General features: G+C 48.8%; 2 protein-coding genes across 3 annotated transcripts in view; both read left to right on the forward strand.

The window, feature by feature from the left end:
* Window positions 1-5,803, forward strand: part of wdb (serine/threonine-protein phosphatase regulatory subunit widerborst) — a 46,427-nt gene extending 40,624 nt beyond the window's left edge. For both annotated transcript variants that reach the window (XM_077637173.1, XM_077637174.1), the window contains exon 10: window positions 968-5,803. In XM_077637173.1, coding sequence (XP_077493299.1) covers window positions 968-1,157 — 190 coding nt within the window. In that variant the 3' untranslated portion in view covers window positions 1,158-5,803. The remainder of the gene's footprint in view (window positions 1-967) is intronic.
* Window positions 5,804-6,489: 686 nt separating this feature from the next.
* Window positions 6,490-17,343, forward strand: tsr (Cofilin/actin-depolymerizing factor homolog tsr). The gene is made up of 3 exons (XM_077637175.1): window positions 6,490-6,844; window positions 13,386-13,663; window positions 15,950-17,343. Exons 1-3 carry the CDS (start codon window positions 6,842-6,844, stop codon window positions 16,110-16,112), a joined length of 444 nt encoding a protein of 147 aa, XP_077493301.1. The 5' UTR covers window positions 6,490-6,841; the 3' UTR covers window positions 16,113-17,343.
* The last annotated feature ends 7,390 nt before the right edge of the window (window positions 17,344-24,733 follow it).

A 24,733-nucleotide genomic window follows, 5' to 3' on the forward strand; every position in this document is an offset into this window, starting at 1 on the left:
TGGTGGTGGGTTCAGAGGACGGTACAACAGGAATGGCATGGGGGGAAATGCTGACCACCAGGATGAAAGATATGACCGAATGAATCCTGGTCCATGCAGCTTCCGGGCCATAGGTCGCCAGGAGCCGACGGCTGAAGCCCTTGGACGCACCGAACGGCAGGGGCAGGGGGCTGTGTCCTCATGTGTGGGCATCTCGGGTCGGTCGGGTGGTGGCAGTCTCTTCATGTCGTCGTGTCTTGTGATCAAGGTGGGGACGGGGATGGGGTGAGCGGCGAGGTCGGTTCGGGCTTGGCAGTCTGGGGCATGGCTTTGCGGCGCTGATCAGGAACTCGCGGCCGACGACCATGGCTGACAGAGGACGCCGAGGCTCCAGAACCAGGATACGGATGCTACCCCGTACCTCCACCAAACGTTACATGGCGACCAGCTGAAGACTCAGGCGAGAGGAACGATGGCAGTGAGATGATTTTTTAATGGCTGCTGGCCTAGCACGAGTGCTTCGTCCCGCGCAACTTCCAGCTTCGTCGTCTTCGTGACAGTATATTAACCCGGGTAATAAACTAGAGTCGGGCAAATTACACAAGTAAATACTGTATGTTGTGCTCACAACAAATTATAAAAAAGTGATAGACAACAGTGCACAATTTCTTCCCAGCTTATGCGTTTCCCAGCTTATGTGTTGTTGTTTTTTTGTACGTCCTCAGATACGTAATAGCAAAGTTCTGCTGGGTTTTTTACTCAAAGGGGGCGAAACATTGCTCAATTATGCTAAGCAGCTGGTGTTGACGGGCCCAGAAAACCCGTTCCAATAAACGGTTTATTAAGATTACGTCAGTTCGAGATAGTGTTCACTGCCGCGAACTCTCCGCTTTTAGGGCGTTTTGTCAGAGATTCAAGGTAACGCGGCTGAATCAGCGTGGGTCGGCTCTCTCTGACGGGGTCTTCCTCTCCTGTGCTGTCTTCACAGGGAGAAGAAGCGTGAGAAGGAGCGTGACGAGCTCTGGAAGCGGCTCTCCCAGCTCGAGCTGAACCACAAGTCCCGGCTGGCGGGCAACAATGCCGCGGGCAGCGGTGGGACGGCCGGCAACAACACGGCCCTGTCCTCATCCTCCTCTTCCCGTCCGGGCACATCGCCGCCCACAAACAGCGGCAACTAGCTTGGCTTCTTCTTCCGACTCCTCTGGACCCCAGCACCCTTGTCCCCCCTCTCTCTTTCTCCCACACCCTCCGCCGCCAGGGAAAAGACCGGGGAGAAGCCGCGCGGAAGGAGGCGGGGACGACGTCAGCTGACAGTCTACTGCATCGACGAGTTCGCTTAGTTCAGTTGCCCCCCCTGCACCCCCGTTCCCCCTCCCTGATGACACTGGCAGTGCGCTACCCCCCCACTTTCAGTGCAGCAGGAGAAGCTTATTTGGCTGAGGCTTAACATAGAGAGCACAGACGCTCATGTCCGTGAGGCTTGGAAGCTGCCGGTCAGCACTGCAGGTGTTCCGCGTTGTTGGCGGACTACCGTCACTTGCGCCCCCTATTTTTGTTAGAGACAGCAGTGGCCAATTTCTGTACAATTTGCTTGTTTTTGTTTGTCTTCCCCTGCTCCACTGAAAAAGCGAAGTGGCGGCCGCTCCGGCCGGATTGCCGTTGAGTGCGGCTTCGGAGTGAGCTGCCTGGTGATCCCTAGCTTCCCTAGCTGCCCCTTCTTCTTAGCTTTGTCCTCGTCTTTCCCTAGTCGCCTCCCGTTGCCACGGCGACGGCTGAGCGCGGCCGCAACGTCGTCGGCAAGGCGGTGGTACAGCGGCGAGCGTTGTGAGCCACCGTCAAGATTTCGGCGGCGACTGCCGAGTGTGGGCAGGAAAGAAGAGACTGGCGGTGACCTCTTGTGGCGACGACTATGGCAGTGGTGAATGATGGAGCTGAAAGTTGGACTCAAGTGTGGTGGTGTTTGAGTGCGACTTTTTTTTTTTTTTTTTTGCTGTTTTTCCAGTGACTGCATGTTCCTGCGCCGCCCTTTTCTTTATACATTTCAGTGCATTGCTGCCTGTGTTTTGACGAGCCGAAGTGCTGTAGCGAAACGACGTTAGAACTTCTGGATGATGCTTCCTTTGTTGTTTGTTGTGCAAGTTTTTGTTTTTCTTCTTACTATTGTGCAGAACCACAGTTCTCCTTGTGCTTTTTGTGTACAGGTCTTTTTTTTATTATTATTCCCTGTTATTTCTTCATTGACTGTTCCCTGTTGCTTGTGAACTCGTTTCCCCCTTTTTTTTTTCTTGAATGGTGTGAAAAATGAGACGTTGGGAGCGGGGTGTTCTTTTTTTTCGCTGGAGGATGTTCCTGTCCAGGAGGGTTTTGTTGGCTTTTGTTCATTATGGAATTGTGCTGCATTGCAATGTCATTGCGTGATACCCTGATGAAACAATGTAGTAAAAGGACTCATGATTTTTTACATACATCCGTTGTCTGCCACAAAACTATATTTGGATCTGCGATCATTTTCCCCCCTCAAAGACTTTCTTTTTTTTGCTTATGAAATTGTGGCCGTCGTGCCCACTGAACACGAGTATTGAGGAACTATTGCCTGGCACTTACTTTGTGGTGTCGGAGGTGGTGTGCCGAGGTCGAGAGCCGTGCTAGAAATTTGAGCACACTTGCGTCCGAGCAGCAGCTCTAAACGTGCTGGTGTCTCTGTGGGATTAGCGTAACCTATTCCTGAATCTAAACCTGCCGTGTTGGTTTTTTCCGGTATATGGTGTACAGTCGGGAGGAAAGGAGCTTTGGCACCTGACAAGAGGACTAGCTGTTATCGTGCTCCACAGACAACGTTGAAAAGAAGTTGTAGAGAAAAAGTACTACTCTGCGGCTGGCCGTGTGGGTTCTTTTGGAACACTCGTGTAAGCCACATAGCATGGTACTTAGTTTTGCATCTGGATGTTTGATATATAAACGGTGTGTGGTAACGCTCGCTTTGTGTCTGTACTTGGCTCTAGGGTTAGGGTCGTAGAATGGTGTAAAAAAAAAAAAGAAGACACCTCCAGCATTTTTCTAAATTTTTGTTAATTTTTGTGAGTGATTTTGCTTGGCAGGGACTGCAGCCGCACAGTCATATCACTAAATTTCAGCTAACGCAGAAACGATCTCTTGACAGCACTTTCGTAGCGACTACCAGCTTACCGCGTTGTTGTGCGAGGCTGGAACCTTGCCTACTCTACAGGACGTGGAGTTGCTGTGCTGTTTTAACAGCAACACATTGTGTCATGCTATGCTTTCCTGCCACCCCCAAGTGTGTTTCGGTTATGTTAGAAGTTCATTGGGAGTGCAGTTTCAGGGACGACAGCCCATTTAGGCTTAGTGCAATGCGTTCTCTTCTTTGCTTTCCTTCTATGTAAGTTGCGATAGGTCAAGAGGTGGAACTCTTCCTGGAGGCAATGTTCCCACAACGCCATGTGTGTCAGGCGGGCCTTTGCATTGTGATCTGTTCTGAAGGTTGTTTTTTTTTTTTCGCTGTGTGTATCTTTAGCTAGACATGCATTGTGCCTGCTTTTTGCACAGTTCTGTAAGGAAATTCTTGGTTGCCAATCTTAATATAAGGAAAGCACGTGCAAATGCACAGATTTCATGTGACCTGAAGCTTGCAAGTTGAGCTTGCAGCTGTTTCTTCTCGAGCTGTTCCCTGTAGGTTCTTACAAACGTTTGTCAGAACTTTTTATTCAGGAAAATTAGCAAAGTGCATGATGGATTTGTGAGTAGAGGAGGGTTTAACACCTTTGAATGCATTGATTGTTTGTAGCCTTGAAGATAAATGCTTTATCACTGTGAAGGATATGTGTTGGTGAGCATTATTTTGCTTGATGGGTAGCAGTGGTGTTTGCCTGCACGGTTAGGCACTCCATCCTGTAAGATTAAAGAGTTGTGGTAGACTGCCAGTTCATGTGCAGAATTTATAGAAGCAAATTGTGCGCACATTTGGGCCGAAACCTGTCTGCTGCAACGACTAACCAACGCAGAACTCGTTATTGCCTAATTGAATTGAAGGACGTTTTAAGCTACACATGTACTGGGTACTGCCGGGTGTAGCAGGAAGCTAATGATTTGGCTGGTGTGCCATTGCTTAGGCATCTCGGTAATTGTCGCGTGGCATGGCTTGGCTTCGGGTGGATGGCCCTCACATTAACGCTTCGTGGTGTGTCTAGATATACCACAGTGATACGTAGTCCTGGACCTAGCAGACTCCCGCGTGATTCATCATTTAACTGGTGGCTCATATGCTGAAACCATTCATTTTTGCATCAAGCTGATGGCTGTCTGTGTTTGTTTTATTTCTGCGCGTTTGTTGCGACTGTTCGTGTTTAATAATTTCGCCCACCATCATGCATTTTTTTTCCCTGACCTCATTTCATAGTGTGTAGTACCTGGGAATTAAGTTTCAGCATTTTGCCATTCATACGGCCGTGCCGGCGTGCTAGGCCATCTGAGCGGGATTAGCGAAGCATTAACCCTGTATGGCATGAGCCGTTGCATCTCCCATTTTTCTTTCGGAAGCAACACGTTGTTAGGCCTAACCAAGTTCACAGGTGGCATAGCCGCCGCACTAACTGCACTGTTTGTGGGAGAGGGGGGATTATTACCAGTTTCCAAAGACCTTGTATAACTTACTATCCCATCTCTCACGTGGTCACTTCCTTCGCTCCACAGGACATCACGTGCACTTTACTTTTCCTACCAACACTTGGTCTTTCTCTGGTGGTCGTCTCTATCCTGTCCATTTGCTTCTGAAGGTTTCCCACCTGTTCCTTCGTGTGTGTTTTTTTTTACTTTTCTGGGGGAGGAAGTTGGCGAGAACACACTGTTAGCCCGGGGTCGTGCCGTCCTGTTTCGAAATGACGAAGACGAAGCTAGGAGGGGGGTAGAATCGTCTGCGGGAGAGGGCTTATTGAGGAGCAATTGTTGACAGACGCGGTAGAGAGCTGGGGATTCGAACCCACCGCCGCGGAGGGCCGGGTGTGGATTTGGATATCTGAAAGCAAGGCGTCTGCTTCCCATCTTTTCTAACGGTCGTCGAGACAGTCTCGAATGAGTTGTACTAGAGAGAGAGAGAGGTGCGTCTTTCGTGATATCGCGAAGCCCCGCCCCCACAATTGTGCATTTCTCAACTCGAGAATATTGATAACGGGGTAGAGAGGAAGTGGGGAAAAAAAACGGAAATATATGCTTCCGGGGAGGAGGAGGGCATTCCTCGAACCCTCCGGCGCACTTGCGAAAACCTTTCCCTCCCCTCTGACCTGTCTCCTTCGCTCCACCGCCGCCATTCAATGTGTAACATACAAGTAAATAGCGCAGTTCGTTGAGGTAGCGAGTTTTACTTTTGACTTCGTATGTGTAACTTGCCTGCTCTGCACAGCGTAGGGATTTACTGATGATGATAAAAAGTACTGTGTGGAGCCTGTGGAAATGACGTACGTGGTTATAAGCGGGAGAGGTAACGGAGTGTGGCCTGATGTTTATATGTTTATTACCTCTCCTCTGCCTTGTGGAGATGTTTTCTTCCTTCTTATTCTTCTTTTCTGGTTCGCCTGTTTTTTTTTTCTTCTTCTGACTTACTGTGAAAGCCGGTTATGAAAGCTGGCGGCGCGCATGATGATGGAAGTCGCTTGAAATTTTGTCTTTTTGTTTTCATTTTGTGAGAAAACACCTTCACCCTTAATTATTAACTATTAACCAGTGACTTGTAAAGCATCACTTGTCACAAACTGTGAGGATGGGTGATGTGATGTATAAAAATGAAAAGGAGTAATAAAAATTTTGTGACATGTCCACTGATTACTGTTGTACCCTGTGCTAATAACAGCACGACTTGCGCTTTTAGTGGAGCAGACGCATCTATCGGGAAAATACGCCGCAACTTGACAGATCGCGCATTAACGAGATGCATTGCGAAATGCTAGGAAAACTGCACTTAATTGAAAAGGTGGTAGAAAACATTTACTGGCAATACAAGATAAAGAAGCCTTCTGCGGGTGGTGTCCTTATTTCAGGACTCCAATGGTAGCTTCTCGGGCAAGGAAAACGGCGTGTGTAGCGAAAAAGCTCGTACATGCCCACTTTAGCAATCGCGCTGCAACATTCGCTGCTGGCAAGAGGAAAGTCTGCACCCGTGAATCCCTTACATGGCACGTGCATCGGCACATCGCTCGCGAGAGCGAGGCCGAAGCCTGTGAAGGCCCTGCGCGGCCTGGGAACCTATCTCCCGCACAGGAGCAGCGCCTGCCTTTGCGTCACCTCCAAATACGATAGCGCAAGGTGCTGATCAACCGCTCGGACGGGCGCTTGAATGCACGGATCCAACGCGCCAAGCGCACACGCCAGCCGATGACAGGCTGCAAACTTCCAAATATGGGTAAGCTTCATCCCTGCAATTCTATTGGGTCAAACGCGGTCACGTGGCATACCAGGCGAAGTTGAGTCATCGCGACTCGCCCTACGCTTGCGCGTCAAGCTATAGTCCTCCAATCAAAACGTCGTTGTCTGGCTTTAATTTAAAGGCAAGCTAAAACTAAAAACTAGCCGCATTGCTGGAGTGCAGACTTGCTATACTATGGCGAACAAACGTAGTAAGCGGATTTTGAGAATCCGGATTCGAGGATTTTGTTTGTGGCGGCCATATTTAAAGAGCAAACGAAGAAAACAGCTACCCAATCGCGAACGCCCTCTGTAGAGACGCGGAGGGACACAGACGGAGGTGCGCTGCGATCTTGGTATAACCACCCTTCCCGTTTGCTTCGAGAGGCCTAGTGCGAAAACAAGGACTTGGTTACGTTGTGCCCCCGATCAATTAAATTACAGCAGCACTATGGTGAGTACCGCCTTCAATTTTTAACCACGCGGTAAGGGAACACGTTGTAGTGGCTGATCGTCGTCTTTTGGGACGCGATTTCGGTGCCACTAGTTCCAGGGGGCGAGGTAGCCGGTGCGGATGACGATACCGGCGTTTGCCATCCTCCATGCCTCTGCCCCGAAGCCTAAGGGGGAGCTCCCCGTAGCTAATTTTGGCAACGTTGAAATGATATTTACGAACGGTCGCAGCTCGTCTTGCCTGCTTAGCGCTTTCCGCGACAAGTGGCGTGCGGGCCGAACCGCTTCGCTTAGTGTTAACGTCGCCTTCAAAAAAAACACGCTCGGTCGTCCCTCTCTGTGGGGCTTCTTCGATGTAAACCTCGAAACGGCGGAACATCTTTGTTTTGCTTGTGCGTTCGTTTTTTTGTTCGAACGTGGCTGAGGTTTGATTGCTGACGGACCGTGCGGTCATGTTGCTTGGGCAGCGTTAACTGCGCCCCCGAAAAGTGCGGCCGCGGGACGACTTGCCGGTGGGGAGGCTTTCGAATTCCGCGGAGTCGTGGCGGCGAAGGGCGGTTTCGACGTCGCAAGGCCTAACGGAGCGATGTGTGTGCGGGGTCGTCTTGTGTTAGGCCTAGCCGTCTAGTCATCGTTCCCCTCAGTAGCCGGCTTTTTTTGGCATTGGCGGGTGACCGAGCTTTGCGGGTTGAGGCCGCCGCGAGGAATGCGTGCGAGCGGCGCACCGCCCCTCGAATACGCCTCGCACGGCGTTTATTTTGTCCCTGCCCGTGGCAGGAGCCCGTCATATCGCGTTGTAATTTACACCGCCGCGCCTTGGTTTTGTTTAGACGCGGGCCGCCTTAAACAGAAGCAATGAAGACAAAAAAATAAAACATGGGCTACGCCTTTCTTTTTGTACAGAGGCTACTTTCGGTTGGAAGATTTTTTTCCCTCATGGGCGTAACGTAACTCGGCCTTAGGGCGTCATAACGTCTTTTTCGTCCAGCGAAATTTGTTCGTTTTTTGCCAAGCAGACGGTAACAAAAAAGAAGGTTGAGGATTTTTCGAAACTGCCCCTCGTTGCAACGTAGTTGACCCCGTTTTTTTTTTTTTTTTTGAACTGGGAAAAAGAACGAATTGCTCGACGCTCTCCTGCGCCTTTCTCCCCTTTGCGAAAGAAACTCCAAGAGAAACATGCCGAGCGTGCTGCACAATTTCACAGCGCTTCCTGGTCACTTCACTTTTTTTTTTCTCTCTCTTCTAGCGCGAGTCAGTCCGAGCGGTTGTGGACCGCTTCCGCGCGCCGTGTCATGTCATGAGTGAAACGTGTCTGCTGCAACTGCCGCTGACCTGGCGCCGAGTGGCTCGGCTACGTTAGAGCGTCCCGCATCTGACTCATCCGGCGAAAGAGGGTCCTTGAGAAAGCAGAGTCCATTGTGCCCTGCCGGTACTCGGGCCGGACGGACGGACGGCTTGCATGAGCGAGATAGCGCGCCGTCTTTCATCGAGTTCCTGTCGGAGGAATTCCGCGATTAGAGAGGCGCGGCCTTTCAGGTTGAGGCTACGCAAAGGCAGAAGAGTTGAGAGCGCCACTAAGCGAACATGAGCTCCATCCCGAATTCACTTTGCCTAGTCGGAGATCGCGTTGACGGTTGTGGAGCGAGACAGTCTCCGCGTTCCCCTTTTGACTCATCGGAGGAAACCCAGATGCGTAACGCGGCTAACATATCAGAGTTCCGTGGGCATTGCCTGTATCGTCGTCCTTTGTAACGCCACAGGGGTCGGCGTTTACGGTTGTTTCAGTGCCTGCGGTTTGCGTGGCCTGGGCTTGCTCCCCTATCTGGGCATGCCTGAAAACCCTCACTGTCACTTGACACTCGGTTTGCATTCTGCCTCTGCAGCCCCGGTTGTTCGAACTCCCTTTGACGTCTTCATTGGTTTTCATTTTTCCTAATTTCTATTCAGTGTTTCATGTGTTCCGTAACAGCCATCAACCTGAGTATGCGATGACCTGACATTTCCTCATGAACAACCTGAAGTGTAGCGGGTACATTTTAAAATACCAGTAACTGGACAAATGTGTGGTGCCAGATGCCTCGGGCAAACAGCCTCATGTGTGCTAGCTGCTAAAGTTTGTGGCCCATTTCAGCGGGTCAGTTTTGTTGCCATGAAAGCAGATGTGCTCGACACGAAGTGTTGCCTTCTCATTATTGTTTCAGGGGTGCATTGCCCCAGCTTGTCATTACTGTGAGGTCAGTTCCTTTGTTTTGCAACCTCATTAGTACTTCATCTGTATGGTGCACCACAGCAGCTACTCGGTATCCTGATTTGTGTGAGGAATTATCACCCTTTATTGTGTTCGCACGAAGAGGTGGAATAGCCGTAGTCGAGATAAGCAGAGGGCGGCAATTCTGTACTGTGTGTGAAAGGTAGTTCGAAATATTGGGAGCCATGGAGTACGGCAATTTCCAGACTTTTTTCCGCATGGCCAGTGCATTTCCTGAGACAAATTTCAGCTCAAAACTGTTCCTGGTTGGATGGTAATATTTAGATATTGCGCACATCTTGTGTAATGTGCAGCCTATAGTACATATAATGAGGTCTGCTTCATTTGCTTAAAATACAAATGGCGTAAGGAGTAAGCACTCGGGAGATTGAAATATTGTGTCCCTCGGCATGAGTCATGTTCAATTTGAGCATTTGTGTGCATTGGCATGTTATGCAACCAAGCTTCCATATACCCTGGGTGCCTGTGTAAGTAGATGGCGGAACAGTTGTATTTCTATTGTACTCGCTTCCTGTGTCACTATTCTTGCAGGCCAGTCGCACATTCTAGATACTTGTACAGTGGCAGGCGTAAGTCTGAGATGCAGTCTGTTTTCAGTTGCTGCCATGTTTTTTTGGGTTTTTTTTTGCGCCACTGTTTACTTAGGCCATGTGTTTTATGGCCTTTTTTAAGTCTCTAGAGTCATTTATTTGTTGCGTGAGCACATGCAAGAAATGAGTACTATGCACATTACACAAGACGTGTGCAATATTTGAGTATTGTCATTCAACCAGGAACAGGAAACTCACTGGCCATGTGCAAGCAGTAGACGAACCCATTTGCAACCTTCCAAAGTGTCTCTTCGAAGATATGCCGTCATGGCCATACGATTACGGGGTGCAAATTTTCGATAAAAAAAAATTTGCTTCTGTGCATTCAGGAAAACTGGTTATTGGAAAGCGTATGAGAACGGCAAAACAGGTGTGCTCAATATTCTGGGTACTAGCCGACTAGTTAGCAAGACAGCATAGAAGTATTGTTTTGCACTGATCATGCTGCTGTGGGGGGGGCGGTGGTTATGGTGCTTGGCTGCTGGCCTGAAGGGCAAGTTTGATCCCGGCCAAAGTGGTCTCATTTTGGTAGAGGTGAAATGCTTAAGACCTAAGTACTGTGCAATGTCAGTACACTAAGGAACCCGAGGTGCTCAGCACTGAACGTTAAAACCCCATAAGCCATAACCATTTTCCACTCATCTGCATCCTTCAAAATTTAGTTTGTAACTGTACACTACTGTGCCTCTGAAACAAGTGACCCACAAGAAAACAATGAAATCAGTTCATTTGATAGTTATGATCTGGCTATTTCTAATCAGCTGAAGGCAATTCATCAGCCTAACTGCTCAATGCGAGACAAAAGCCCTCTCCCATATTTCTTCAATTAGCTTTGTCCTGCATCAGGTGCCCCCCTCCCCGCTTGAAAAAAAAAATCTCGTCTGCCATTTGGTTCTCTGAAAACCCGTCTATTCTTGCCTTCTTTTGGTCCATCAGTTACCGTGGCATTCTTTTTTTCCTCCTTTGAAACCTTGCAGCCTCTATTTCTGTGGTTTCATGTGAACCATGTGGGAGGCAAAGTTGGGTGGCGGAAAGGCCCCGAGCACTCCCCAACTGTACGGGTTGTCATCTGCACTGGTCTCTTTTCTGCAGCACAGTTTTTCAGGCGCGCATGGTTGGTGCCTTGTGAAAACAAGGTCTGAAATATTCCAAGCCATTTATACTGCAGTTATGGTGCACAGTTCCACGTGGCCAGTCGTTTTTTTTTTTTCCTCCTCCCTCGTCGACGTCGTCCAGTTCGTTTCCAGTGTGGCCGTCTTCCCTTCTGTCAGGAGTATTTATCTGGGCGGCGCTTATTCTCGGAGTGAGGTGGCCCTATTTTTGGATGGGCAGACCTCTCTCCCTCCTCCTCACTGTGGGAGTTGCCTGCTGGCATATGGCTCCAAATGCTGCTGGGCAAGGGGGAAAAAGCGTTTTTCCGGCGGTGCAGGAAGGGGGGGGGGGGGGGGGGTGGAGGCCGTGAGCTTGCCCTGGGCTTGGACTGTTCTTCCACGGCAGCTTATTGAGAAACCCTTTTCCCGCTGCTGTGGCAGTTGTGGCGGCGTGAATGGCAGGAGGCGAAACATAGTTGCTATGGCGTCCCTGTTGGGGGAAAAAAAGGCCACGGCCATTGAAACTTAGAAGGAAGTTGTGTCTACATGTGAAAACAGTGGGATTGGTTGCACTGGTGCGACAAGGACTCTCACGCCAGTTCGATTCCGCACTCTGCTCAAGCATCCCATGAACCACTACTAGTGCGTATATCACACTGTCGGCTGAGAGCTGCTGAATGCGGCTTTCTACATGGCACAAGCTGCAGTTTCCTTCACAGCCTGTCGGGCAGTATGGAGATGTTAAGGTGTATCGACTGGGCAACTTTGCACTGTAAGGTGGGAAACCATGGAAGAAAAGGGCAGTCACCCAGTCGTTTGCACTTATCACTGCATATCCTGCACTCAGAATGTGGAAAATGAAACATCTGGTTGGGGCGGTAGAGAGATCACTATCGCCATCCATATTAATGCGTTAAAAATGTGCCCCATTGGGCTCTGTGCATTTTTGCCCTCTCCATTAACCGAGCAGCCTCCTTGCAGTATAAACAAGGCATAAATACATCATGAAAATTTGTTTCCCAGAGCGATTGTCCGTAATTTGAGTCGTTCATGTTAATGGGGTTGTATTGAGGCACAACTATATGTACATAAACGTTCATCAATTTTGTTGCATGCCAAGGTGTTATTGTAACTACATTCCTCTGTCCCCTGTGTTCTTTGAGTAAATTGCTCTCAGTTTTTTAAAGAAGAGGTTGAAGAAGGTTTAAGCTTCGCCTTTAAGAGTGGATAGTGATAGCGTACTTCAGCGCTGCCAGGGAGTCCACGAAACTCCATGGCCTGTTTAGCGCGACACCTTGCCCATTAAAGCGCTCAGTCTCTAGGAGGCCTCTCAAAGCGTGGTCGAGGTGTCCACTGATATGGGAGGCAGTTACCGCGCCTTTCCTTTTAACTAACAATCACAACGAGAAGACTCACAACCAACACCAATTCAGGGAGCAGGGCCACTGAACCAGTTCATGATCTCTTCAGGCGGCGGATGGGCTGTTTTGAGAGGCCTCCTAGTGACTCCGAGTGATTTGCGTAACGGGCAAGGCGATGGCGTTCCCTGTACTCCTTGGCAGCGCTGCAACATGCTATCACTATCTACTCTTAAAAGCGAAGCCTAAACTTCATCCAATTTTTTCATTTCTTTAATTACAATGATTTCATGAACTTGTCATTGCCTGCCACACATCAGTCACTAGAACCACAAGTTACCCTAAGATTTTTTACACAACCCCCAATTATAGGTCGCCGGTTCAAATCCCTGCCGCGAGCTAGGCTCTAACTTAACTAGGGAAGTTCATGCTGCACAAAACGCTGAATTGTATAACACCATCCGGAGCATTCTGCGGCAAACGGTTGGCATGGTCATATTTTTTTTTACACAGCTCCCGATTTTTTCTGACACGTGGTGCCGAGTACACCAGCAGCTTTTCGACCGAATGAGCTGTATGCGCTGTCGCATAAAACGAGCATTGCATTCACTTCTCTGAAGGCTGATGCCTTGCAGGGCAGTGCCTTTTACATTCTTTGACAGCTTTTCTATGCAATGAAGAAAAAAGTACAGGAGCAGAGGGTCCGTGTGACTCTGCAATTTTTTGGTGACGCAGTGACGTTTGAAATGAGCGACTATGCCACAAGTATGTTTACAGGGAAGTTTTGGCCCTAGCTTTCGGTGTGTTGCCAGGAATAAAGTCTTGGTAAGCATAGACAGTTGCATCTGCATGCGTTTGCGCTTGGTGCGGTGCGCTTTACAACATGTAAGCTGATGTACAGCTTTGCCCAGAAAAGCAGTTTAATAATGCACATGCAGATTTAGTACTGACATTCTACAGACATTATATGACGCTGTCTTGAGTATTGCCATGGAAATAGTGGCGAGAAAGCAAAGCAAATTCATGAAAGATCATAGGGCCAGAATTGCAGTTGATTGCATGTCTCTACATGTGGCAGGTAGTTTTGGACATGCATGGAAGTACAGCTTTTGTCGAAAGTCAAGAGCCGAGGGAGTTTGTTTTTAAGCCAAATGCTGTAACACGGTGTGCTAGCGCAGTATCCTGGCGGGACATTAACTGCCCTGCTATCCACTGTTGCTTTCTCACAACGCAGTCTTCCGGAGTGACGGTGTCGAATGAGGCCAAGACAGTGTATGAGGAGGTGAAGAAGGACAAGAAATACCGCTACATCATCTACCACATCAAGGATGAGCGGGTCATCGATGTGGAGACCACGGGCGATCGCTCGGCCACCTACGCTGACTTCCTGGAGCAGCTTCAGAATTTCAAGAATGAGTGCCGTTACTGCGTCTTCGACTTCCCTGCCTCAATCCGTGCTGAGGGAGCCTCTGAGTGCGGAATGTCTGTAGACCGCCTTGTCCTCATGACCTGGTGAGTGCAGTGGTAACTTCCCGACCCCCCTTCCCTCCCCTGCCTATCGAGGGATGCCTGAACTTGCCCCTAGTATCCAGCATAGGGCGGTAATGCTAATGATAAGCTTTTGACCCCACAGCAGTGCTGAATGTAACAGGCTGTTCAGTATTGTCAAGGAAACTCTCACCCAGTTCGGAGCATTAATGTCTGATGCCACCCTCGCGCACATTCTTTTGGTGAAGTGCCACAGGGACATCGTTTCTCAGGCCTATTCCAAGGACTTCCTAATGGGGCAGAGTCTTCAAGTTGAACGTTTTGCTAAAGTGATCATTGCAGTCATTGGCGTTGCTTGTTCGTCGCTTGTGTTGTATGTTGCATCCCTTGAATCCTGGGAATTCCCCGCAGGTGGCAAGTTTTGCGGGTGGCAAGCCAGTTAATTGGTCAGACAGAGCCAGAGGTTCACAAGCAAAACAGTTTACACAACAAAGAGACAAAGTATTTTCTAATCACTCGTACGAACACATGCTAAGTGATCTGCAATACAACTCAACTTGTGCCTAGTAACACTCTGAAGAGACAACAAAAAGTTGTGCACCTAAAGTACACTAGTTCACTGGGCACTGCGATAGTCGGACAATCTAAGGATGACGATGTAGTCTCGCAAGCTGGCGAGTAGTGTTGCGTTGGAAGTCAAGTGGGTGTGCATCGCTGAAGCTTAAGCGGTGGCTCGGGTTGACAGACGGTGATCAACGCCTTTCATATATAGGCATGCACATACGCACAGTATCAACTGTAAATTTTCCTTCTCCATCTCTCACCGGGCACACGTCTCCATTGGTCAGGCGTGGAGACTGCCCTCTAGAAAATTCTAGCTTTCTTGCGATGCCACTGGCGTGTGAGCGAATTGGAGAAGGCCTCATTCAGCACGCTCAAGGCTATGCAGTTCCCATTGCAATGAGTAGAATTTACTGCAACCTTCTCTGTTCTTTTTTTGGCGCTTGCATACATGTTTCCGTTAACACCGCGCCATCGAGCGAACTGGAGAGGGCAGCAGCACACACAAGGTTACCCAATGAAAAAAGCTTGCATGGCCCGTGCTCGGCAAACCAGCTTGGGCCATGGTTGGTGATTGACATTGGCCTTGCACGATCCGATCACTGCTTGCCAACGCCAGGCAATGCTCAGCCCTACGACGGCCGAACGATAACTTACCTTTTATGCTGGGGAGTGCACTAGAATGCGAACTGTACAAAATTCGTGAAAAATATTTGCAAAGCCTAATTTGCATTTTCTGAAGTTTAGACATGAAAAAGGTATAGCTTGTCACATTTGATACCTTATCGTACTGGGTCATTTGGTCTAGTGCCGACATATTTACTAGTGGCATCTGAATAGTAATATTCTTACGCTGTCACGAAGACCAGTGCCTAAGGACAAGCAGATGCAACACTCGGATCAATCAATAGAAACCATGCAAACAAGAAAACGTCATGTAGCATGAGCATGCTGAGCATACATCCACAGATGAAGGGTCTTTCCCAAGATTAATTAGTCGAAATTTAAGACCCTGCTGTTGGAGCCAGTGGCTCATGCACGTTAAACGGTATTATTTCATCCAGTTGTGATTCTGTGATGATACAAATGAGAAATGCAGTGAGCGGACTACACTGTAAATGCGTCAAATTAGAAAAACTTAATAATTACTATGCATAATTGTAAACGTAATGAGACTAGATTTTCTCAGGAGCCGCGATAGCACGCGCATATCATGGTCATACTTTCGTGTATTTGAAAAACGTTCTGCCAGCTGTTACACTTGCGATCAAGACGTGTAGCATTTTGGCCAGCGACTGTGCAGCCGTGCGCTAATGACCCACAATTGTCAAAATTTATGCAAAGCTGTTGGTGGCCCGGTGTCTGCCTGTGGTTATTTGCCTTTTGGCAATCAGACAGACACAGCAGTTGGCCAGCTGTTGCCTGAGCCAAGTCGGCCGAGCACATTGGCTACCAACTCTAGGCCGGCAACCATTGGCCATTCGTCAATTTCTCTTGGGTACGTGCTCTCCGGGGTTTCTTTCTCTACTGTTCTAATGGCGCATGCTAGCGAGATTACTTCCACGCTGCTCTGATTTTTCCGAACATGCGCTGTATTTTGTGACACCGGCCGAAGCAGGTAGCACAACAGCCCAGCACTTGTTGCTGTAAAGTCGACCTCTGAGAAGTGGTTTTGGCATTGGCTTGATTTCTGCTCTTCTGGTATTGGTTTCATTAATTGGTTTGGCTTCTTATATCCACCTCGCGCAGGTGTCCCGAGCAAGCCAAGATCAAGCAAAAGATGCTGTACTCCAGCAGCTATGATGCGCTCAAGAAGGCCCTCGTGGGAGTCTACAAGTACGTCCAGGGGTGCGACTTTGAAGAAGTCAGTCAGGAGGCAATAGAAGCCGCCTTCCAGTCTTCGCGCAAGTAGGGACACACTGTCGTCACGGCTGGGGCACCCTCTCCGTAATTTTTTTTTTCCCCTGGAGGATTTTTTATTTACATTTTTGAAAGAACGGGGGTAAGCGTCAGCTCTTGCTCTCTGCAAGACGACTGAAAGGCAAGAAGCGGGCATCAGCGACCCATTACGATGAGCTCCTGCGCGACAAGATCAAGGAACAGCCAAGCCCTGCGTTGTTGTTGCCAACGGCAGCCACTGCTCATCTTGGCTGCCTCTTCCTTTCTGCGTGTGTTTCCAAGCCCTCGCTGCCCTCTCTGCAACCCCTGCCGAGCACTGTTCCTCTGTTGTTTAGTTACTTTCCTGGGTATTTATTTTTTTTTCTCTCCCAAATAATAGAAGTGAACAGCAGCAACTGCCATCCTATGCCAGTTTGCTTAACCCCGGTTAACGAACTGGTCTTGCATCGACAGACTTCGAACAAGTTCCTTCATTCTCTGGTTTCTTCTGTATTTTTTTTTCTGCATTGTTGTTAACAAGTAAATGAGCTTTCATTTCACTGCTGCAGGCAAATCAAGTGTGCAGGTTCTTCTTGAATGCTGCTTCAACTTGTCTAGAGGCTTTGAAACATGCATGCCTGCCGGTAATCTTTGTTAACTTAGCTGAAATTTTTTAACTGTTGCGCCTTGGTATGAGGGTGAAGGGGGGTTTTATGCGGGGAGGGCTTCAGAAATGCCCAATTTTTTTTTAAGAGTTGTGGTTTTTTGGATATGGGCTCCAGTCCTTCGTCCAGCCGTTTATTATTTTTACTTTTGTGCTAGTGTGTTTACCTGCTAACTATTTATTGAGTCACGAGGTTGTTTCCTTCCGTTTTCCACTTTTGCCCCCCTTCTTTTTTTCCGACAAGTCTTTGAAAAGCAACGATGCAAATCTTCTGTGGCGCAGTTTTGAAGAATGCCTTGTGAAAAAAGGCATTTTTCCGCCCATTTTTCTACCCACCTGCTTTAGGCTTCAGTTTTTCTTGTATCCCTGTGTGTACATGGACAATGTGAGGTGTGTTTGTACACCGGCAGCGAGTGAAGCACGTTGAAGAAATTGCAGGTGAAACCTCTGTCGCGTGATATAAGATGCTCTTTTTCTTCCCCGTACCTGTTGTGGGCGGGTTGACAATTGGATGTTTTTTTTTCTTTCTCAGCCCTGGGGAATGAATCAATCTGGTGAACACTGATGCAAATAAAAAATATGAAAATTTTTATAAAGCCGATTCTGGTTCTTGCGTGCTTTGTTGCAAAGGGCGGAGCTGGGTGGAGACTTTAGTGTATGGAAGACATGCATTCTCGAATGAGTGTTTCAGCAGTCTGGGCGATATTTTTCTTTGAGGGGGGAAAGTGTTTAAAAGGCCAAATTCTGTTCAATGGTGTAGTCCTGTTAATGTTGCTGTTAAACACTGCAGGATATAAGCAGGCATATGTGTGATTGTCTGGGCATTAGCCTCGATATGCTGTGTGAATGTGTGGCAGATGCAAAGTGGTGTTGCAAAAGCTCTTCAGTTTGCAATAACCGCCTCTGCAGGGGCTTTCACAGTGAAGCAATCCTATATTGAGGACCCCACAAACTTTTTTCACCAAGCCCTGCTAGCACCTTGAAACGACTTCTATCAACAAAAACCAGCAGTACTGTACCGTCGTGTGCCCTACACATTGCAAGTGTAGTAGCAGCGAAGTACAACCTTTCAATCTACCATTGGAGTCGGTCATTGTAGCGGATGCATGTACGCAAGTACAGTTATGCACGATTTAATAGAAGGCTCCAGGACAATGGGCTGCATTGTGTGGTGGCGCGTGGCCGTTACGGCTACGGTATTTGAATACAAAGCCGGCAACGTATTGGAAGCGGCGCGCTGGTCAGCATGAGACTGCTACTATGCTGATCATGATGGTGGCACATGTCTGTATCGGTGGCTTGGTATTTGCGTTGTGATGGCCTGTGAGGCAGCAAGGCTTAATTTCGGAGGATAGCTGTGAATTGCACTCGTATGGTAGCGCCATGTTTCAGGCCTAGTTTCTCAGTATGTAGGAGTGGCCATAGCAAGGAATATCCTAGGTCCATGGTCTGTGCAAAGGTTACTACAACCTTTGTGCACGGTGCATTTACAGCTAAAGTGTGAAGTTTGCATGTCCCATCCGCCAACACGCTGCAAAAAGAATTGCGTTTGTAACTGAAAATATCGGAAGACATTTCATAGCATGTGGATGCGTGCACTCGGATACCCTCGGCATCTACGGATGCCACGACCAAGCTCAAATGAAGTGGGTTTGCACGCAGACCTTCGTCTACTCCCACACACCGGTAATAAACCAGTCAGTTCACTGATTCACACGCGGCTTACTCAAATTTGCCCTGCTTCGGAGGATGCCACGGCCATTGTACGTATCCTCCGCAGGCATGCACAGCTAGGCGAGTAATCGGATCGAAATCGTATGGACACCGGGGCATGCTCGATGTATGCGGTTAACCCAGCCACCGCCACCCGTTGTCATCCTGTACCAGCTGCGGTGTGCGGTGCCCTGTGTCATTCGACTCATCTGTACGATGTGCCCTTGGATTAGCACTCTGGAACCTCATACCCTGGTTGACCCGCTCCGCGTCCTCCTGCCCTTAATTGCCTGTGAGCTACCAAATAGTCAAACAGGCTATTAGTCGTGTAATTATAATTTTCGCTAGGGGGCCCCGAGCAAGTTGCTCCCCCTCGTCTCGCCTTTCACCTGCTATCAGCGAATGAGACCATGATAAGACGCTAACAAATTTCACTGTAAACCTGCGTACTTAATGGACGCCCCGGTCCAAGAATATTGTAGACGTGAGATGTATTCGGCATTAAAATTGAGTGCCTCAGCATACATTTGTCTGCTGGGCGCTTCGGGCACATAGGCGCAGTCCATGTGGGGGGTGATGTCTCCGCTGAACTTGTGCACCCTGAACCTTTCGACGTTGCTCGCACCGGAAGGCGCCAACTGCAGGCACAACCGCACAGTCCTGATGAACGCCATAATACGCGCCCCCGCGAAACTTGCACGCCCTGCATTTTCGGGATTGCTCTCGTCTGAAGTGCAAAGGCATGTCCTCATCCTTTAGATGGTGAGGTATAATGCATCCGCTAGTTAAGCTTACATGCCCTGCATCTTGGGGTACCCCGCATCCAAACAGCACATGCATGTGGCTGCTGAATGTACACCTCCCAGCTGCACCTTCAGGCGCTACCCGCATCAAGAGGTGCCAGAAGGCGCACGTCCTCGGTCCAAGTGGAAAGGACAGCGACTATCTATCTATCGGAAAGGATACTGTCTGCGTCGAGGGCTAGATGACATTCACATGGAGGCGGTGATGCCCCGCTGACCTTTCATGCCCTCGATCCTTCGCGAACTGTCCACATCAGAAGGCGTGAAGGGGCATTTCCTCGGTATCCTTCAGGTGGAGGAGGTAATGCTCCGCCGAACATCCACACCCTTCGTCAGCGTTTCGGGAGGCCACAAAGTTAACTTGGACACAAGGAAAGAGACAAGGACGACCTTGCCTCAGTCGGGCACCGTCCACATCGAAAGGCGTCAACAGGCATGTCCGCAAAGTCCTGATGGACGGAGTGATGCGCCCCCCATAACGACTTCTCTGTGTCTCCGTCATGGTCTCCGGGCTTGTGCACTGATTTTGGGTGGAACTGAGGAGGTACCTGAAGACGACTATTCGCAGTTCAATCCGCTGAGAACAACACGGCTCGCCGAAGGTTTGGCTGCACATAATCAGCCAAGAAGCCTGTGATAGTGCGCTGGATGCGCGCCTTTGGTTCGTAAAACGCCTTTTTCAGTGGTGGGTCGTGTCATGTATATTGCGGAAGATTTTCCGTGATGCCCTGGTGAGCAGAGGTGGGCATTCGACCTCAAAAATCTGGACCTCACCTCAACCTCAAAAAGAATTTACTGACCTCACTCAACCTCATCAGTTGAGGTATTCTTGGACGCTCGCACCTCACTTTTCCTGAGGCCACTGCTGACCTCTCTCAACCTCAAATTGTGAGGTTGAGGTCGGCTGCTCGACCTCAGAAAACATGAAAAACAAGAAAGCGAATGAGAAGTTTTCCAGTTAAAAACAATTCTGAGAATCCTGTGGGACAGCAAAGCCAAAATGATGATGGTATTATCTAATTAGGTGTGTACAGACACTGTTGATGTGCACGCAATAGGAGAAGCTTATAATCTGGGATGAACCCTCAGAGAGCATATGGCCTGCAAGCAGGGGTGTCCCATATGCGGTTACCAACAGTATGTCGGTGAGCACTTTATATGTGTCAATGTTTGGCAACCTGCTTCGTGTATACTTGTTCGTATTGGAAGCCTCTCGCTCATTTACGCACGAACCGGCAATTCACAAACAGAGCTTCTCCACCATCTACCAGAAATTGTGAGTATTCACGATACTCTTTTCAGGCTTGAGAATAGTTACCGAATATAAAAAAACTGGTCGCCAATGTACTTTCCAATGCGACGGTTATGCAGACGCATATCAGTATATTTCGATTTTCTAGCTCCATCTGGCATAGCGAGAATACTCTTTTCAGTCGTCTGTATGTTGCCTTCGAAAACACTTAAGCTGCGACTGTAGTACATCGAAGAAGGCACGTATTTGTGTCTGTGTAGAAGCGAGCGGCTTCTTTTATCAATGCGAAAGCATTAGATGGCTCACATTCAAGGTCATATCCGCAAGAATTGACGTCACGTGACGAAGATGACGTCACAGTGGATTAATGTTATAATTAGGTAGCACTAAGGCTAATCATAATTAGTGATGTCACCGTGTGAGTGTGACGTCATACAAGGCCACGTGACAGCGATGTAATGCGCCATCAAACCTAGTCACGTGACGACGCTGTAATGTGACATCACACCTACTCATGTGACAACGATGTAATTTCTCGTCATACCAGGCCCCCTTCCACCCTCATTTCAAGATCCATATGGATCCCACATTACTACACATGCGCGCATGACGCAATACAAAGAGTGCCCACAATCCGGTCCACATGAATGACATTCGGATTGTCCAGCAGGTAAACGCGCCAGTTCTCATGTATGACATACTGCAAAGATCATGCTACGACACATGCATTTGACTCTCTAGATGATGGCGATGATATGATGCTAACAGTATCCTTATGAGCCCGGGGAAGTCTGATATACCGGCACCAAATTAAAAGACAAGCTGCTTCAAGTCAATCTCTTGTTTTCCTTCAAAACTGAACTAAGCAATGGTACGCCAGCATCCTCGACGTTTTTTACCAACGAGCACCGCGCGAGCATTCTGCGAAGCCGTTTAAGGTGAACGATGGGTCTCTGCAAAATAGTTGAAGGAAAGATAACGTGTAGTGCCTCGTCGTCTGCAAGGCAGGGCGCCAACCTAACTGATCCCGTATACGAGAAAAGTAAAGAACAGAGAATGATTAGAAACATGAAAACAAAAATCGCGCACTAAAAACAGAAGCGAACAACACCGTGCCCCATTAAACGTCATATTAGAAGGTTTGAAACAGCGACTCAGCAGCACAGCTTGAGCACGTAATCAGTTCTATTCACTCATCTTCATTAAAAAAAAGGGGGGGGGGGGAGGAATCAGCTACCACGCCACCATACATTCATTATCGTTTTGCATTTTTTCGCCGCTGTAACACCGCTATGCTGGCACGTTCGCCTCGTGTTGCGTTGTTCCGGTATAATTGAATTTCCGAGAAGGAACAAGGAACCGGAGACCAAAAGAGAGGCTATTCGGAAGGATTTAAAAGTGAAATTATGTTGGCATCTGCTTGCATTACGGAACGGGAATATACAGAAGTAGTGCGAGATTCGAAAGGGGAAGTCACCGATCAAAAGCTTCGACGGCGCTATACAGGTATTTCTGGTTTCGTGTTTTTTTTTAATTAAATCAGCAGGTGTCTTCGTTAAAAATCGCCTGAGTCACATTCTCTCGCCTGTGTCGACAGCTACAGGTTCTGTTAAGTCGGCTTGTAATGTACAGCAGTATCCCCTTTATTCGACTGCAATGCAAGAGCCGTGACGTCAGCGCCGGCAACGAGCATGAACACGAAGCAGTCTTGCTTGGGGCCATACGCGCTGCGACGAATTTATTGCGTGCTTGTTGGAAAGAACTCATTTGTTTGCGGTATCAAACAGAGCTACCGCGGGTCAACGTGAGTTACGTGCTTTGCGCGCTCCCGGGAGTTTGAGCCGACCGGCAGGCAGCCATGGCAGGGTGCTACGCCAGCGGGGCAAGGGGGAAGGAGAGTGGCGTGCTGTGACAGTAACGCTCCTTCCGGGAAGACCAGAGGGGTGCGTCTTCCTGTAGACTCGGGCTGAACTGACATTACAGCGCAGCACCGGAAGCTAAGAGGGAACTGTGGCATCCGGTTGCCCAAACAGGGGAAACCGAACATTAAGCGTCATTGCATAAACGCTGCGGTGATGCGCTGCAACTCCGCTTCGGAAGTGGCACTCGTCGGAGTAAGACGTGGCAACTGCATAAAGTCTCGACCTCACTGAATGACGACCTCACTCAACCTCAAACTCACGCGTGAGGTTGAGGTCTGATTTGCTGACCTCACTCACAAAATTTCGAGCCGTCGCTGACATCACCTCATGACGTGAGGTTGAGGTCGACTTATGAGGTTGCCCACCTCTGCTGGTGAGTGAACGGTTTCCTCGCAATAAATTGCGTTCGGTGTGGCTGTAGTTCGTGTAGACTGAAGACTCGCATGCTCACGGACCGACACGAAACCCAACCTTCACGTTGTTAGAGCCACGCCGTTTTCATTGCTCGCTGCGCACAAATAGAGGGGAGTTAAAGCTGGACACGGCAAGGCGTCTACGTACGCCAGGGGCTATTTTCCCTTTCGTCGCGATCTTGCCAGTGAGTGTCAGGCTACCCTGAAGATCATATAAATTTGAATCATTAGTATCATCTTCTTAGGCTTGATGATGCCCCAAGCGTTACATAATTTCCTTTCGCGAGTCCCTCGCTATTCAGGCGGCTGTTTTAGCAGTGAAGCTTACTGCTTGCAAGGGCAGAATATGCCCCCTTATAAAAATTTAAGCGTTCACTCACGCGCTTAAAAAATAACATATGCTTATAATACTCGCCGCGATTTCTCATCCGTATCGCTTGTCTGTTTTGCACACAATAAAAAAGTTAATTAGGCATATCTGTTAGCCAGCTGTGGCTTATTTTTAATCGCCGGCCTATTAATACTTTTCCATTTAATTGCTAAGTATACAGCTACTTGTTCTGAGCCACCGTACGTACTATCGCGATCAAAAGAAACGCGGCGCATACACGCTCCGCTGTTCGAATTCATTTTCACCGCGCTTTTAAGACGCTAGAGTAATCCGTGATACATTCCAGGACGCCTCTAACGTCTCTTTCGTACCACCCAGGTAAAAGCGCGTTGAAAACATTAAACAGCGGAGCGCGACCCGCCGCGGTGGCTCAGTGCTTAGGCCGCTCGGCTACTGATCCGGAGTTCCCGAGCTCGAACCCGACCGCGGCGGCTGCGTTTTTATGGAGGCAAAACGTTAAGGCGCCCGTGTGCTGTGCGATGTCAGTGCACGTTAAGGATCCCCAGGTGGTCAAACTTATTCCGGAGCCCTCCACTACGGCACCTCTTTCTTCCCTTCTTCTTTCACTCCCTCCCTTATCCCTTCCCTTACGGCGCGGTTCAGGTGTCCAACGATATATGAGCCAGATACTGCGTCATTTCCTTTCCCCCCAAAACCAATTATTATTATCAGTGGAGCGCGTAGGCGCCGCGTTGTTCGCGTTTCATTCCATCGCGATACAGTAGTACGTTTCAGGTGGCAGTGCTTCAAACGCACACGGCATTTTAGACAGTTTTAGTATAGCGTTTGCGTCCTTTGCGTACGCAACACGTAAGACTGTTGCGCACGCTGAATCCAAAGCGCGAACGACGCTTAGAGGAGCGTTTGCAGACCGTTCCGCAACAGGCGCTCAGTGGACAAGCAACGCACAGGTTCAGCCACATGTGGGTAAGTACCTAGCGCCACCACACGTCAGAAAAAAGACCACTCAGGCCGGTTTAATCCAAACTAAGCCACGACAGAGCGTGCGCTTTTTGCCGTCTGCTATTTCTTTGGCAGATGTAGGGTGGCTAGAACTTGCAGATGGTTCCTCCAGCTTCCACGCCATCCCCTCAAGCCATACAAAAATGATACAAACGGCCGTTGCCATGACGACAGTGTAAATAGTCTGTTGTTAGGCTTACAGGCATGAAAATACACTGCTATCTCAAAATTACCGACAACTTATCATATATAACATTGTGTCCGAGTGAGATAAGAAGCGGAAGCGAATACAACCATTTACGCAATGACGAGGTATTTTAGAACCGAGCGGGCAAACAGACTTGGGCAAACAGGGTGTCGCTATGTTGCCTCCGTAAGCCCCGCAAAGAGAATTGCGTGTATGCGCTAAACGCGCTAAGCTTCTTTTAGCGTTCTGCGCATTCTACATACGCAATTTTATTGACTTGCGTACCAAAGGTTTTGCGTACGCTATACTAAAACTGTCTATTTTCGAGCACCGTGGCGGTTAATGCG

The sequence above is a fragment of the Amblyomma americanum genome, chromosome 9, assembly GCF_052857255.1.
Source record: "Amblyomma americanum isolate KBUSLIRL-KWMA chromosome 9, ASM5285725v1, whole genome shotgun sequence".
In the NCBI taxonomy this organism is placed as follows: domain Eukaryota; kingdom Metazoa; phylum Arthropoda; class Arachnida; order Ixodida; family Ixodidae; genus Amblyomma; species Amblyomma americanum.